The sequence below is a fragment of the Berghia stephanieae genome, chromosome 1, assembly GCF_034508935.2.
Source record: "Berghia stephanieae isolate SIO BIC M18660-M18661 chromosome 1, UCSD_Bste_1.3, whole genome shotgun sequence".
Lineage (NCBI taxonomy): Eukaryota > Metazoa > Mollusca > Gastropoda > Nudibranchia > Aeolidiidae > Berghia > Berghia stephanieae.
In genome coordinates this window covers 28830860-28846969 of record NC_088360.1, presented here as the reverse complement: position 1 = coordinate 28846969, position 16110 = coordinate 28830860, and the positions used below count along the sequence as shown (strand labels likewise).

The following is a 16110-nucleotide window of genomic DNA, read 5'->3' as shown; positions in this document are numbered from 1 at the left end:
GTGTGTCACAAAGTTACTGCACTTCACATGACAATGCACATGAGGCGGGGACAGGATATGAAATCTAATCGTTGCACAACGGCCAACTTTTCAAAGATCTAAAATGGGACACCCCGACGCGACGCACAATTCCGTCGCTACCCAAAACAGCAGCATGTTTGGACTTTTATATAATATAATCTAGATTTAAAGCTGTTTCTCTTCTTTGTTTTAGTTTGCGAACCAGTAAAGCACAATCCTGGGACATTCAGGGTCATTTCTATACACATAAACAGTCCAATCTCTGTTTCTTAAGATTGCCAAATTGGAATAGTTCTGCTTTAATCAGGACAGTTGGCCACGGTGTCATTGCATGAACCTTTCAAAGGAAACAATGATAGCAAAGCAAAATTTTTTAAAATACAAATATTAATAGTCAATGGCAGAAAAGTAATTCGTATAGCGCTCTTTTCACAAGACGCTGATGGTGCCCCCAGGAGCTTGAAATAAAAACACGAAGAAAAAAATATATTAAAAATTGACACGTAAAAATATTTAAACTCAATGATACATTATTCAATAATCTATCAATAATAAACGAAGGATCTCAAATTAGATTATCAATAACAAATCTATTCAGATCACCAATTCCTTTCCGCAGTGACAAGATTGCATGAGGAAGTTGAACAAATGATGAAACTGATTCATGAGGTGTATGGATATCGCCACGATATAAAGCAAATGAAAAAGTCCCCTATAACTCCTGGACTTTTATTTTTTTTAAAAGAAAAAGGAATGCCAATAGCTTACCAATTCGTTATTTTAAAACGACGGTTAAAAATGCCCATAACATTGACTATAAAGATATGAAAAGGTGTATGAAACAATGCGAGACAAAGCAGGGTAAAAAAAAATAAATTTTAAACTAAGAAATAATGACCGGGGCCATCAGTTGAGGCAGACTGATTCTTTGGGATGAAATTTTCTGGTAATTTCCTCTCAGCTTTGTCTGGCACTGTTTAACTCACTCAACCATAACACCGACTATATCCGTAGTTTACCCGGGTTACTTTTACCCCATGCCTATTTATTACATTTATTTCTGATACAAATTAAAGGGGTGGTACCAAAGCCAATGTTATTAGTTTTTTACATGTTAATGATAGTTGAATAAAACTATCTTTGTACATGCTTATTTTCAATACATTTTTTATCCAATTTTGAAAAGTAGCAAAATTCTCTAGGATTGAGTGAGTTAATAAACACCTTTTCATATTTCTATCTTACACCAGTACCTGCACCCTCATTTGTTACTTTGATACTTTGACTAAACTGTACACTACTATTTGCTTCTGTGGTCTATCACCACATTTTTTTTTACATTAGGAAAGGCATTTTGTATGCATCTCCCTTGCTAAATTGGAGATGGGCGTTAAATTCAAAAGTACCCCAAATGTAAAAGAGTGTTGTCGTAGTCCAAAACTATACCACTATGTGCCAAACATTCCCTACACTAGCATCAAGAAACATTTTTAAAAAAAATGCTTTAAGGACAGTTTTTGCTACGGATTAGCACTGTATAAAATGCAGTCTTTTATCAAATTTCTTTGAAATAAAATCAGTCATTGAATTAAGATGAAAATCCAATTATAAATTCAGGACTGCAAATGATGTAAACTTAACATGTTTTGAAAAGGGAAAAAAAAAATCAATATTAATATCATTTCAATGCAATGATGAAATAGCATTGTAACCCTCGTTGTGAACAGAAATGATTCAAGAAAAGAAATTTATATTAAAAAATATATCGATGACATCATGTACTAAAACATATTATCGACTTTATTTAAATGTAAGTTAGCATCGAAGTTCTACTTAGAATCTACACATGCTGGAAATCAAATCATCTTGACAAAAATTACATATTCATATTTATACAATTCACAAACCCAACTTTGAAAGCCTCGTGGTTCATACGACTAATGATGATGATTACACAAAACAATAATGAGATTAAAATTTCACACAAACATTCAAATCCACTCAATCACTGCAGATCCATTCAAGATACAGAATTAAATTCCATAAAAACTTCCACAATTTTAAAACTCATTGAATATAAAAATTCATAAAATAAATTGCAAGAAAAAAAAAAAAAAGAAAAAAGAAAATAGGGAGGATTGGACACAATCAACACAATAGGGATAAAAATTACATATATAACAAATTTTCAATTATTCTAACTTCAAAAATTAATTACAAATCACTGCATTCTAAGTTTACAAAAAAGAAGAAAAAAAAATACAATATATCCGAATACCAACCTACCTAGCCAAATTATTCAAAGTAACACACAGAAAAGATAATTCTATATCTCCTATAACATGAACGAAAAAAAAAAAAATTCCAAGGGAATTTCAACTAGGCCGTCTAATGCCTCTCCATTTAATAAAAATTTTTGAGCCATTGATCGTTCGGAGGTAAAAATCTGAAATGGTAGGTAGAGTAAATAACAGAGCCATTCATTGCAAAATAAAATTAGAGAGCATTGGAAATAATCATGAAAATATAAAATAGAATTAAAATTCACTTCATTCATCCTAATTAGAAAATTATTTGGAGAAAACTTGAGATAACCCTTGCATCGTTTCAAGTAGAGCCACGAAAGATGAGTAAACGGAAATAAGTGTCTTGTTCAAGACAAAAATAATAAACAAAACAACCTATGATTCCAACAAAAGGACTTGAAACTGGGTCCCCTGTGTGGGAGAGTAATACCTTATCCGCTCGGCCATCTTGCCTACATCCCCAAACATCATATTGTTTTGTTCAACTCCCATCTATCTGCTTAGCCAGGTATTGTTTCATCCACATCTTTTCAGATTTCAATCTTGCACCAAAGCCTCCTCCACTCCCAAATTTGTTAAAACTATCATATTCATATATTCAAAATTAATCTACGCATTTGACAGAGACAGCCCAACGAAGCGACGAAAAATAAATGTGGAGATCAATTATTATCCTGAATAAAATGAATGTTATATTAACAGTGAAGGTTGCAAACTATGTAAATACCCCCCCCCCCCCCAAAAAAAAAAAAAAACAAAAAAAAACATAAACAAAACAACCCCCAAAAAACAAACTACTTTTAAAATATATATTAATCGATCCCTCTCTTACTTAATTTCAAGACCAATAGAAACTCCAAAAAATTGTTATAGGAACAACAAATACGTAACAAATATCTTGATTGGGTCCAAGTTTTTCAGAGGTTACATGCATTGCAACTTTCACTGTCAATATTAATATAATATGTCTATAGTTACAATGATGGAATGCCAGAGAACATAGGTCTGACTAGAAAGGTCGAGAGGCAGGTCGAATCACTGCACTCTGATTTTGATTCAAGATAATTACATAATAAATCAACCTTAATCAATCAAAGCACAATAATATTCAGACGATTGAATCTTTAAAAAAAGCTTTTTAAAGAATAAATCGAGAAAAAAAAGTATTAAAGCAAAATATAAAGACAAAAATAAAAATAAAACAAATATTTAAAAAAATATAAAAATACAAACCAAAATAACAAAATCCTGACATGATTATATTTGGAAACAATCTATAAAAAGGGAAATTCCCACTCATTGTAATATCATCTGAAAATCCTTTCCAAACGATGAAATGGATGTGTGGTTTGGTAGTAAGAGATCGAATATATATATATGACGAAATCAGAAGGAGACTGTCATTCACCATGATTATAAATAAAAACACATTCACCACCTTATATTCAAAGTTAAATTTTCTGAAGTTTAAATTCTGATTATATCATATTCATTCAATTCAAATCTACCAAAACATCCAAACAATTAATAAGCTTCATTGACATTTTACTTCTACCGTATATCAAAGTGAATCCAGTTGACAGCAATGATATTACAAAATATCATGGTATGCACATATATAGTGGAACGTTGAAAGAAAGCCACAGTGTCTCAGTCACAGAAAACGACTCAAATAAAGGTGGATATATTCATAATCCTATTCCAGCCTGGCAGTTATGGAAAATTTTGGACGTATTTAAGGAAACGATGCAATGACCACATCTTGCAGGATCAATGTCATCTCAGAAAGGTGGTGTTTAAATCAAAGCTTATTAAATAAAAAAAATAAAAATAAAACAAAACAAAACAAAACCAAAAAAAAAAACAACGTAATAAAATGAAAATAACTCCCACTCCCTCTAAAAATCACCCGATATTATGATGGATTTGCATTGAATCAGGTAATGACATTAGGACAATGGACAAAAAAATATACATTATATTTAGCATAATACCTCAACTAATGAATTTGCCTCTCAGTAAAGATTCAGTTCTTAGCAGAAGAAGGGAGACGATGATCAACTTGTCTGATAGGTCGTCAGAAGCGCTGCATCAACGGGCTCCATGCAGCTGGGACATGTGAACGATCGCATCAGCCAGTCGTCGATGCAGTCTTTGTGGTAGATGTGCATGCAGGGCAGGTAACGCAATTGTTCTCCCATGGAAAATTCCAACATACAGATGACACACCTGAGTGATTCAACATTTCAAAAACAAATAAATTATAAATACATAATGACCATAAAATAAATAAATAATAAAAATCCCTTCTCACTAATTCAATACCAAATCAAAATTAAAAAAAAATTTATATATATAACCCAGGAAAACACTGCAAAACAAGCAGCTCAGAGCAATAGGTGCTAAATTCTTAGTGCAATGTATTAAGCCAACACTACAGTGTAGCAGATTCTAATCCTTTATTATTATCAAGCAATTCATTTAATTGCGTGCATCCGTTAGATGCTTCCTGACATGAATGTGTTCCATTTTAAATGTAACACATGAATGATATAAAATACAGAGCTGCCAACCCCATCTGATGAGAATGTGTACAATGGGACCTCAAAATGGGGGAGATTTCATAAAAATGGGTACAATCCTGAAATCGACGGAAAATAACCATTGTGAAACTAAGAAGAAGATATAATTACATAAAGTCACACCACACAAGCTCAATTGCAGCAACAATGATGTTCCCAAGACTATAATCCAAGCCTTTCAGAATTCTACCTCCCACCATGAAGATCATAATTGGTCAAAAATTATAGGAATATCCACTTGGTCACCAAGGTTTCTCAAGGCTAGTAATAATATAAATTACAACTAAAGAAAACTGAAGTGACTCTGCACACTGAAAATGGGTACAATCTTGGGGGAAATGTGTACAAGCGTACAATCACTGAAAATGCGTACAATTCCGCATTTTTTGCAGTAGGTTGGCAGCTCTGAAAATATCCCAAATCTATTTTGTTCTTTTAAAAACTATTTTATTCCTTTTCGCTTTATAATCTTGCAGTACAGTCTACAGCTGTATGCTGGAGGCAAATACAGCAGTAATTATCACTTTAAAAAATTAGATTAAACAAACTGTACACATGACAAATAACTAAATACATCATATGAGGCAAGGTAAGTGGCAACCTAAAATACACTTAGTGCTAAAGATAATTCATAAGATAATTCAATACACTTAGTGATAAAGACGAAAGATAATTCATCTTCTTCGTAACCCCTCAGATTGTCCTCATGTCTTCCTCTGCTCTGTCAGGGGCCCATACAGTTTGGTCTGCATAGGTGTGTGTTATCCTCTCTTGGCTGAAGAAACTAACCAATTACAAGGCACAAGACACACCCTCAACCCCCTCCCCTCCAGAAAAAAAAAGAACCCCCCCTCCCCCCCAAAAACATACATACACAGACTTGCCAAATTGAAAACTTCAAATTTAGTAATTTTAATGTCCATTTTTAGTAATTTGACAAGGAAATTCGTAATTTCTGAAATTGTGTATGAACAACCACAATATTATTATTATTATCATCATTATTATAGTAGTAATAGTAGTAGTAGTAGTAGTAGTAGTAGTAGTAGTAGTAGTAGTAGTAGTAGTAGTAGTAGTAGTAGTAGTAGTAGTAGTAGTAGTTCTTCTTCTTCTTCTTATCATTACTATTATTATTATTTTTATTATCATTTAAGCATTATTAAGAATTAAAAATTTGTAATATTCCATAAAATTTCGTATTTTGCCATGGAATTTGTCTAAAATTCGTAAAATTACGAAAAATTCGGCATGTATGCATACGCAAAGCAACATCATCCTTACATGTATAAGAGAATAAAGAACATCTAACTTACTCCTTTGCCTTTTTGTTGGTCCCATCGTACTTCCCAGTGGGAAGGTGGTTAATCAATCCAAGACGTTGGGCAATCTTGACCTGTTCCTCCTCTGACAATTGATTGGCTGGACGACTGACACTCGGGGATGGATGGTATATTGGCATGCTGGGCTGGGAATCAGCCTAGAGAAAAATTACAATGAATTTTTAGGCAAAAGATATAATACAGAGGTGAATGAGATAAATCTTAAACACGTCTAATGAACCCACCACTCAAAAAGGTATTATGTCAGGGTGGTTTAGATGATAAAAGCTGAATTCAGAGTCAGAAATATGAGACTTGGGCTAAGCTTTTATATTTTATTAGGAGAATGAGTATAATTCTTTCAAAGTGACACAAACTAAATTGGCATTTCTGGTCAGTTTAACTTAACCCCCCCCCCCCCTTTGATACCGGGTTCATCCAAACATAAAACCGTTTTGAGTTGATAGGCAAGAAATTGTCCTAAACACTTTTCTGGGAACTGGTGTGTGTTTTTAACCCAGCCAGTCCGATTACTAGTTTTTTTTGGGTCTGCTGTATTGTCACCACTCCTTTCTATTGCGTTGTCATTTAATGAAACAATAATAATGCAATAATATTTAAATTTCGTTTGGCGTTTTAACTCATCAAATAATATGAGTTTAACATACTATATCATCCTTCAAAAATAAGTTGTAATGTCTGTATTAAAAAAAACCCCAATAGAATATTTGGGGGTCCCAATAGCTCAGTTGACAGAGCACTTGCTTCACACACCAAAGGGACAGAGATCAATCCCGGGTGAAGTCGAGATATTTTTCTGATCTCCCTGTCTACCCAGGTGTGAATGGGTAGCTATGTCTGTTAGATCTGGTGAAAAGTACTTTGCGATAGACTGGCCTCCTATCTAAAGGTAGAAATATAAAAGAGAAAGAAATGAACGGAGAGGAACTCTTCCCATATTTTTGGTCCAGCATGTCACAGACACAAAATATTAACAATTCCTTTTCCTTTCACTCCCTTACTCTCAGACACATCCAAACACAAACACAAATGCTTAGTGGATAGTGTTAAAGCACTATTTTCATGTTATGAGGCAAGAAGCTGTCTCCTGCTCTCACTTTCCCTTAGCGGTTCTACTGCAGGCCACAGGTCCCATCATGTGACGGTATCAACGACTCCTCGAGAATGTCCAATGTCGAAAAAAAAAACGTTTCTTGGAACCGGAATCAGTCCTTGCAGGTTTTCATTTCCCAGGAACCGTAGAACCGTGGTCCTTAAACATGCTTGGGACTGCCCGGCACTAATTCAAACCCACAGCGTCAATTCTGACAAGCTTTCTAAGGCAGATGACTTAACCATTCGGCCATGACATCCACATGAAGCTCGACGCATATTGTGTATATATCATCATCATTGCCTTGTTCACCCTGGGTCAGGGTATAGGCCACAAACAGTTTCCATCCTTCTCTATCCTGAGCTAACTTTATTTTTATCTCGTTCCATGTCTTATTACTTCTCTGTATATCTGCTTCTTTAATTCTTCTCCATGTTCCTCGTGGCCTTCCTCTTGATCTTCTGCCCTGAGGGTTCCAGTCCAATACTTTCTTTGTTATAGTGGAGACATTCTTTCTAAGGGTGTGTCCACCTCCATCCTCTCAGTAACTTCTGGGCAAACTTGCTTAGAATTATTCCTACTCCCTGTGTATGAATCCCGTCCCCTCTCCCTGAATATAAAATCTTCTCCCCAGACTTGAGGTAATTCTGTCCGGATTGTATCAAGTGGGTTTCGCTTACTCCAAGTATATGCAGCTTGTATCTACTCATCTCAGTCACAACTTGAGAGCTTTTTCCTGCTTCATACATTGTGCAAACGTTCCACGACGCAATTCGAAGCTGCTTGTTGGCAAAGACGTCATTGGGTCAGCAGTGACCTTTCGGCTTTGTCTGTTGTCCTTCATATAAATTCTGTCATTGCAGAAACTCTTGTCGCCCAAGCTAAAAAAAGGATTTGATTTGTCCGTCTGTGTTTCTGTATTGGTTCGAGTTTTACGGAAGGGGTGTTGACGCTTCGACAACCCCCAACCTGGAGGACCAGGTGACTCAAAAAAGGGGGAGTCACACACCATTAGTCGCCTTTTATGACACACTGGCTTGACATTGGGCTATTCTTGCACCCTCTCAGTTGAGGGACCCCGGACACCACACGGGGGCTGTGTATATACAGTAACCTACTATCCATCAACTGATATATATTATTGTTTATTAATTTTATGCTTTTATTGATAATTTAATAACTTTACTTATTTATATGTGCATTCATGAAGAAAGGATAAAAGTAAAAGTAAAAGTTTAAAAGAGCGGGGTTTTAAAAAACAAAAGTGTCTGTGTATAACTATAACCGCCTATCATTATTGGCAGACATTGACTGCCAATAATCAATTTTCTTTATTGGCAGACACGTATGAGAATAATTACAGCAAATACATGAACAAACATAATTTAAGATGTGAGTAGACAAGCAAGGAATGACGAGTTTTCATCTCAAGCAAGGTAGCCTAATTTAGCTGAAATTATGGTTAAAGTACTTGCCCCCTCCCCCCTAATTTTGGTCGCTCCGTTATGATGAAATAGTTTTTCTGGTCCCGACAATGTTGTTATCAGAGAGATTGCACTGTACTACTTGACTTGACTTGGACATATTTTTCAGTTATCTTTTCATGAGTCTTACCTAGACTATCTAGGTAATTAAAAAAAAAAAAAGAATATTCATTAATTCATGTGACAACATTCCCCCTTCCAAATCCGACGAGGTATATTTACGCGCGAGATAATGACTCTCCAGCTTAGTCAAGATTTCTTTCTCTTTCATCTCAATGGCAGGGGGAAGAAATAAACAAAGAGACGAACCTGTGCTCTGTATGGTGGTGGAGGTTCGACAAATGGTGCTGGGTCGAGAGCAGACTCCTGCCTTTCACTCCCTCGGAGTAAAGATATATCATCGTTTCCAGATGACTTCAAACAATTCCCCATAATGATATCTCTAAAATAATGCCAAGTCCGATATGGAATGTTATCCAACCTTATCTCTCACACCATTGCAAACACCAAGTCTAATGGCTTGTTTCAGATTCTGTTCGTGACGTCACTATAAACTCAGCTGTGACAGACCAAAACATTGGTTAAATTACTCAATGTATAACCTAAATCCTTCCGCGATAGGAAAAAGGTATGGATTATTTTACGAAATCGGAATTATAACCAGAGAAGAATTATTCAAAACTCAACTGTGTCAGTAAATTATTAATCATAAACAGTAATGAGACCATTTATCATTTGTTAGAACTGATATGTGCGCATGAATATATTTGTTTATTATTATTGTTTTGATTTGCTTAGAAAGGTTGTAGTAACATCACGTAATTTTTTTTTCAGCGATTTTGAATTGCATTGAAATAATATGTTATTTTCCAAGTTTCTTGAATGAAATCTCATCGTTTCTGATAATTACCATGGAACTATTATTGCTTTTGAACACTGCATATTTTTAAAAGATTGATTTCTGTTCCCTTTATTTAAACGGATAAAAAAGCACCCAATGTATATTCTACGACTAACGTATCTATGACTCTAGTCCAAGAGAAAATCAAAACTTCCGGCGAAGACATGCGAATTCGTCTAACTTTCGAAATCAAGATCAACTCTGCTAGATAAGTGAAGGTAAAGTGTTTATTTTCCAAATAAGCGTCCATTTTAGTGGACTAAGCCGCCCTAATCGATACAATTGAAGATGCTGACTGAAAAGATCTCGAGTATATTTTTACTATTTGGCTTCGACTAGGATAGAGTCGAGGGGTAAGAGTAAGAGCGGATCCGCCGAAGCCGGCTGTGGCTAACCGACTACGGACGGCAACGGCTATGCTATGAATATGAAAGTCAAGCCGCCTTCCTCTTCCTGGCCTTTGGTAACATTTTCAAACATCCAGTTTCGGATTGTCTAGGTTGCCAATCTCACTACACTAAAGAGCTGCTTGTCTTATGACAATCTTGACCCTTTTTCTTTTCAGGTTGTAAATTGTAAATGACATTCTTTTCTTTCTTATTCTTACTTCTTTATTTATTAATTTAAATTAATGACCCTGTTTTGTCTGTGGTCGCTGTGATTATCCCCAGACACCTGTCTGGGGATAATGAAAATTCATTATCCCCAGACACCTGTCTGGGGATAACCAAATTTCGTTATCCCCAGACAGATATATGAAACTCAGCTCTTTTAAACAATTATCCACAGTCCAGAATATGGAATGTTTCCGAATGCACACATATAAATAAGGAAAGTTAATAAAATATCTATAAAAACATGAAATTAACCAACATTAAATCAGTTGTTACTAACAATATGCGTCGACCTCGAAGTGGGTGTCATGGCAGAATGGTTTAGTCGTCTGCCCTGGAAGTTTTGCCAGAATTGACGTTGTGGGTTCGAATCCTGGTTCCGCCACTGTTTTTTTTTGTTTTTTTTTTTTTGAATTCCGTCTTCTTTTTACAGAATGTTGCACCCACCTCTTTTTTTTTTTGTGCGAGTCTATTCTTTTTTCCTTTTTGTTTGACCTTTTGTTCCGTTTCTTAGCATAAATTTCTTAAAATTGTTTTTATTTTAAAAAAAAATTATTGTTTGCTTTTTTTCTCCTCTATCTGACCATTATTTTCTGTTTGTTTGCTTTTGAATTATTTATCCTTTTTAGACACTTTTTGAGATCGGAGTGGGGACGAATATGACAATTTGCAAGAAACTAGAAAGGAACTAAGAGAGAGAGAGAGAGTAAAAAAAAAAAGAGGTGGGGGAAGGATGGATGGGACATTTATCCCTTGCACCGTTCTGTAAAAAGAAGATGGAATGTAAAAAAATAAAATATTTTTTTAAAAAAGTGGTGAACCCGCATCGTCGCTTCTGGTAAAACTTCCAGGGCAGACGACTAAACCATTCGGCCATGACACCCACGTCGAAGTCGACGCATATTGTGTCTGGGGATAATGACAGCCGTCTGTGGTTGGTCTTGGTGATGACTAATTTGGAAAACTATATACTATCTATGGCCATCTGTATTCGCAGTAGTACTGTGAATAGTTGATAGTGTACGTTCACTTTCGTTATAGTTATTCGCAGTGCTACTGCCACTGCACTGCAAATAGTAATAGTAGATATCATTCATTTCTGTTATTTGCAACAGTACTGCAAATGCTTTGTTTGGGTTCGTTCTGTATTTGCAGGAGTAGCCTATGTCTAGAGTTTTAACTTTATTATAGAAGATTGGGTGCAAAATCTAAACTATATTATTATTATTATTATTATTATTATTATTATTATTATTATTATTATTATTATTATTATTATTGTTATTAATTATTGTTATATTATTATTACTATTATTATTACTATATTATTATTATTATTATTATTATTATGCATTTCGTTGACGATGACCATGTTTCTTGTGATTGTTGTGGTGGTGGTAGTGATGATGACGATAAGGATTATGATGATGATGTAATGGTGATGGTGGTTGGTTTAGTTTTGGTAACAATGTGGAGGTAGCTGTGGTAGTGGTAGTAATGATGATGATGTGATGGTTGTGGTTGTAGTAGTGGTGGTAGCGATGAGGAGGAGGATGATTATGTAAAGGTGGTGGTGGTTGCTATAATTTTGATAATGATGTGGAGGTAAGCTGATAGATTTCAAGATGTGAACAAATGATCAAGTTGGAGAAGTGGGGATGGGGAAGTTTTCATGGATGGATTAGGGTAACAAAAATAATACAAAACACGATCTTGTCAAGACTTGAAGGAAAAATTGAAACGTTCAGAATCTCAATTCTCAGTCACACAAAATGTTTTAATCATCCCTCCTTTTCTTTCCTTCTCAAACTAACACACTCTCATTCAACTTCGAGCTATTCGACAACACCGCTATTTTGAACAGAAATTTTTAAGTGTTCATTGAGGGGACAAAAACTAATTTTCAGAGATGGGAGAGTGCTTCTACTCTTCTACTACTGCGAATAGTGGTTTTATTGTGAAAATCACTATTCGCAGGACTACTGCGAATAAGCACTTTGATACTATATACTGTTCCAAAGCCGCTGAAATTTTCACCTTTCCCAAACAGCCTGAACGTTTGAGAATTAAGTGGGCAATATGACCCAAATAATCATTTCTAAAAAAAGTAATAGTCTTAGGCCATTTTTGGAATCGAAATGGTGGTCACAATCAGAAATGTGACATTTTCAGTTCACAAAATCCCTTAGTTAATAATAAAGGCAAAAGAGAGTACCTCTGCTTCATGACCTGCATTGGCTGCCTGTTGAGAAAAGGATTGAATTCAAAGCTTGTGTTTTAGTGTATCGTTGTTTTGAAGGTACTGCCCCTTCCTACATTTCGGAACTAATTGAAAGATATTCAAAACCCCGCCCCTTATGTTCGGCCAGTGATTCCACCAAACTTGTTGTCCCTCGAATACGCAAAATGCTGGAATGAGATCCTTCTCTCATTTCGGGCCCTCTATTTGGAACGCCTTAACACAGAGCATTCGTGAAAAAGAATCTTTGTATTATTTTTAAACGTTCACTTAAAACATATCTGTTTCGTCTTTAGTAGATGTTATGAGAAGCAAGATAGGTCTGTCTGGTTTCTATTGTGTGTTGTGTGTCTGTTTGTGTGTGTGTGTGTGTGTATGCTTGTGTGTGTGAATGAGTATGTGTCAGCCAAAGTAATTTGTAATTTAAGCACTTAGAGTCTGGTGTCTTGGAGTTATAGCGCTATATAATTTTTCAGCATTATTATTATTATTATTATTATTATTATTATTATTATTATTATTATTATTATATTTTTGCCTTTAAACCATCATAACTTTTCTTCTAATTATCCGATTTTAAAAAAAATGGTATCACTAGAATCGTGTTAAAAGGATGTAGGTTTCAATAAGTTTAAACTAATTAGAATTCTTTGCCAAAGTACCTACAGGGGTGGCAGCTTTAGCCAAGTCTGCATTTAAAAGAAAATAGCGGACTTTCCTTCAATCTTGAATGGATTTACAGATAAAAAATAATGTTCTTTTGCAAAATATTGCAGTGAAAATAATCTGTTGCAGATGTGAGCTGAGAAAATTGGTTTGTTGCTTTTTTGAGGCGCACATCTCTAATACTAATAGTTAGTATTATTAGGCCATTTCACCAAGAATTCACTCTGCCACCCCATGCCCATGTGAACTATACTGACTGGTAATGAAAATTAGTTTTCTGTGTTTGTAGGCTCAAACTGAAATATAGTCATGTTCTTAACTGTTAAAAGTACCTTCTTAATTTAAAGTAAATGGCAAGTATTATTATATCAAGCACCTGCAACCTGATTAATACCAGTTTTAGTTTTGAGTTTGAAGCGTTAGGTATATCACATGTGTATTTTATGATGTCACAGTAAAGGGAAAGAGAGCTAGGGGATATGTATTTGTTTTGGTTTGAAAACTTCCTTTTGATGATTTCTTGCAGTGCTCCCTGAACCTTTAAGACTATCCAATGGCTTTGAAACATTTAGGAAACGTCCCAAAAACTTTCCTTTTTGATAAATATCTGTTGTTAATAACCACCTGGAAGTGTAAATATCTCTTTAGCACCTTAAACTGGCATTGGTTTGTGTGTGTGTATAAGTAAATAGTATGTGGTAGCAGATATATGTGTGTGTGTGGAAATTTTACCTACACTTATTATTGTTGTTAATATTATTATAATTATCATTATTATTATTATTATTATTATTATATTATTATTATTCTTATTCTTATTCTTATTATTATTATTATCATCATCATCAATAGAGGACTCTTATGTAAGTGAGGAGCTACAAAATATGACTTGATATGAGGTAGGAAAAACGGTGTGGTTTTTAATGTGTTAAGTAATTACATATATTGTTTTCAGAGACATGTCTGAAAGAAAAATGGATACAACAGTGATCAAGTCAGAGCCTCCAGAAAAGATTCATGTAAAAAATACTCCAAAGAAATCAGGAGCTTTGACTGTCGATCAGATACAAGAGGACAGAATAACTGAGGTGAGATTTTGAAATTAAGGCATGACAGACAACACACCATCATAAATCTTTAAAAAATTTTTTTTTTTAAATTAAAAATTTTTATATAACTTTTTTGTTTTTGTTTAACTTGGCTTTGTTATTTATCATTAAGGTCGTTGTTGTCTTTATTATTTTTTGTATTATTACTTTCTGTAATATTATTACACTTTTTCTTATATTATATGATTATTCTTTTAATTTCTGTATTCCTTTTCTGTGTTATAGTTGGCGTTTGAACACTGGAGTAACGAAGCAAGGGCTAAAGGCATTCCTTTCAAATCACAGGTAAACAGTTCTTGTTTTCTTCATTATAGCCCTGTTATGTTGATATAATCCTCATCATTATCATTGTGATTATAATATGTTCATGTTTTTAAGCAAATTAACTTAGATCATCTCATTTGTGGAATTATCTCTTTTTAAAAAAAATTCTAAGGAATGATCTATCTTTGAAAATATTTTCAATTAACTTGACTCTCTCGTTGGAGTGAAGACTAAGCTGCCAGGGGCTGTGGACTGTAAAAAGTATTGGAATTGAAATAATAACTTTAAAAAAAGAGAAAGCACTTAAAATACAGATAGATGAGAGAAAACAGTCTCTGCACGTCGAGTCATTGATGTACTTTCCATGTTCGTTTAGCTATACTGGACATGTTGAGACATTTTCTTCCTTCGGTGTGGAATTTATGTGAAGTATTATCATTACATTTTTGCATTTTGTTTGCTGAATAAAAATTATAGCTCGAAATGTTCTGCATTTTATTCTTTTACATTTTTATTTTAATTTTTTCATTTGTTTATTTTATATTTTTTTGAGCTGTTAATTTGCGCTCAATTTTGTGCAATACAGTCTTTTTCCGGTGTCATCATTTGGCTTTGCAGCCTTAACCATCTTCCTTCAATGGTGAATGTTAGGCATTTTCCTGTTTTTTTATTTCATAAATATATGATATTTTAGATTTTTTTTCTGTTTTCATACCAACAGAGTCAGTTGATTTATTTGATGAAGAAGAAAACGTTTTTTATTTAGTGCTTGTTTTACTTTCTATTTCTAACATTAATAACAATGATAAAATGGAATAGAAGCTTCAGTTTATTTTACAAAGACAGATGAAGTGGATGTTTTTGGTTTCCTCTTTGTCAACACAACACAATGAATAAGATACTAAAGATGAATTTCTTTAATGTCTCATTCATCATGTTTTGTTGGCAAAGGGGAAACCCAAAACATACTTACATCTTTTGCATTATTTCATCAATGTAATATTTACTATCTTAAATTTCCTGACAGATTGTGGATGAAATTTACCAGAGAGAGCTTGTAGAATCAAAGTGAGTTTAATTTCATGATGAAAAATGATATTGCTAGAATATAAGTCATGAGTAAGACTCACCCATTTTTAAAAAACCAAAATGATAAATAAAATTTCATGAACCTGCACCATTGTTTGAGGTTATGGAACAATACACTTAATTGTGTTTTATTATCGTTGTTGCCTTTGGTTTTCCATATTGTATAAAGTAGCTAGATAATTTGTATAATTTACAATGATAGATAGATATGTAGATTATTCTGATTAATAGGGAGAGAAAGAGGGGAGAGAGTGAAGGAGAAATGATGGCGTGACTAAAGGTGGGAGGATTGTGTTGGCCTCTTAAGTACTCCATAGGTAAGAGGTGACTTTACATACATGATTTATTAGTCAAAAAGTTGCGTCTTATTATGAGTATATTTAAAATGTCAAGGTAACCTAG

General features: G+C 34.1%; 2 protein-coding genes across 3 annotated transcripts in view; one reads left to right on the top strand and one right to left on the bottom strand.

The window, feature by feature from the left end:
- Positions 1–1197: 1197 nt before the first annotated feature.
- LOC144971305 (RING finger protein 11-like) lies at positions 1198–9392 on the bottom strand. Its single transcript, XM_078911938.1, has 3 exons — positions 9136–9392; positions 6223–6386; positions 1198–4556 (listed from the first exon to the last, which is right to left on the bottom strand). Exons 1-3 carry the CDS (start codon positions 9256–9258, stop codon positions 4385–4387), a joined length of 459 nt encoding a protein of 152 aa, XP_078768064.1. The 5' UTR covers positions 9259–9392; the 3' UTR covers positions 1198–4384.
- A 235-nt stretch (positions 9393–9627) lies between these two features.
- The window catches only part of LOC144971294 (RNA helicase aquarius-like), a 47239-nt gene continuing 40756 nt past the window's right edge, over positions 9628–16110 (top strand). The window contains exons 1-4 of one of the 2 annotated variants that reach the window (XM_078911916.1): positions 9628–9945; positions 14202–14334; positions 14581–14640; positions 15647–15687. In XM_078911916.1, the coding sequence (XP_078768042.1) occupies positions 14206–14334; positions 14581–14640; positions 15647–15687 (230 nt within the window). In that variant the 5' untranslated portion in view covers positions 9628–9945; positions 14202–14205. Of the gene's footprint in view, positions 10081–14201; positions 14335–14580; positions 14641–15646; positions 15688–16110 lie in introns of both variants that reach the window. The other variant, XM_078911924.1, reaches the window with a different exon arrangement.

Excerpts from the sequence above, each read along its gene's own strand:
- LOC144971305 (XM_078911938.1), bottom strand. The coding sequence starts at position 9,258 with ATGGGGAATTGTTTGAAGTCATCTGGAAACGATGATATATCTTTACTC. Across the intron at positions 6,387-9,135 it reads CACCACCATACAGAGCACAG|GCTGATTCCCAGCCCAGCAT; the intron begins GTTCGTCTCTTT and ends ATTTTTCTCTAG. Across the intron at positions 4,557-6,222 it reads ACCAACAAAAAGGCAAAGGA|GTGTGTCATCTGTATGTTGG; the intron begins GTAAGTTAGATG and ends TGAATCACTCAG.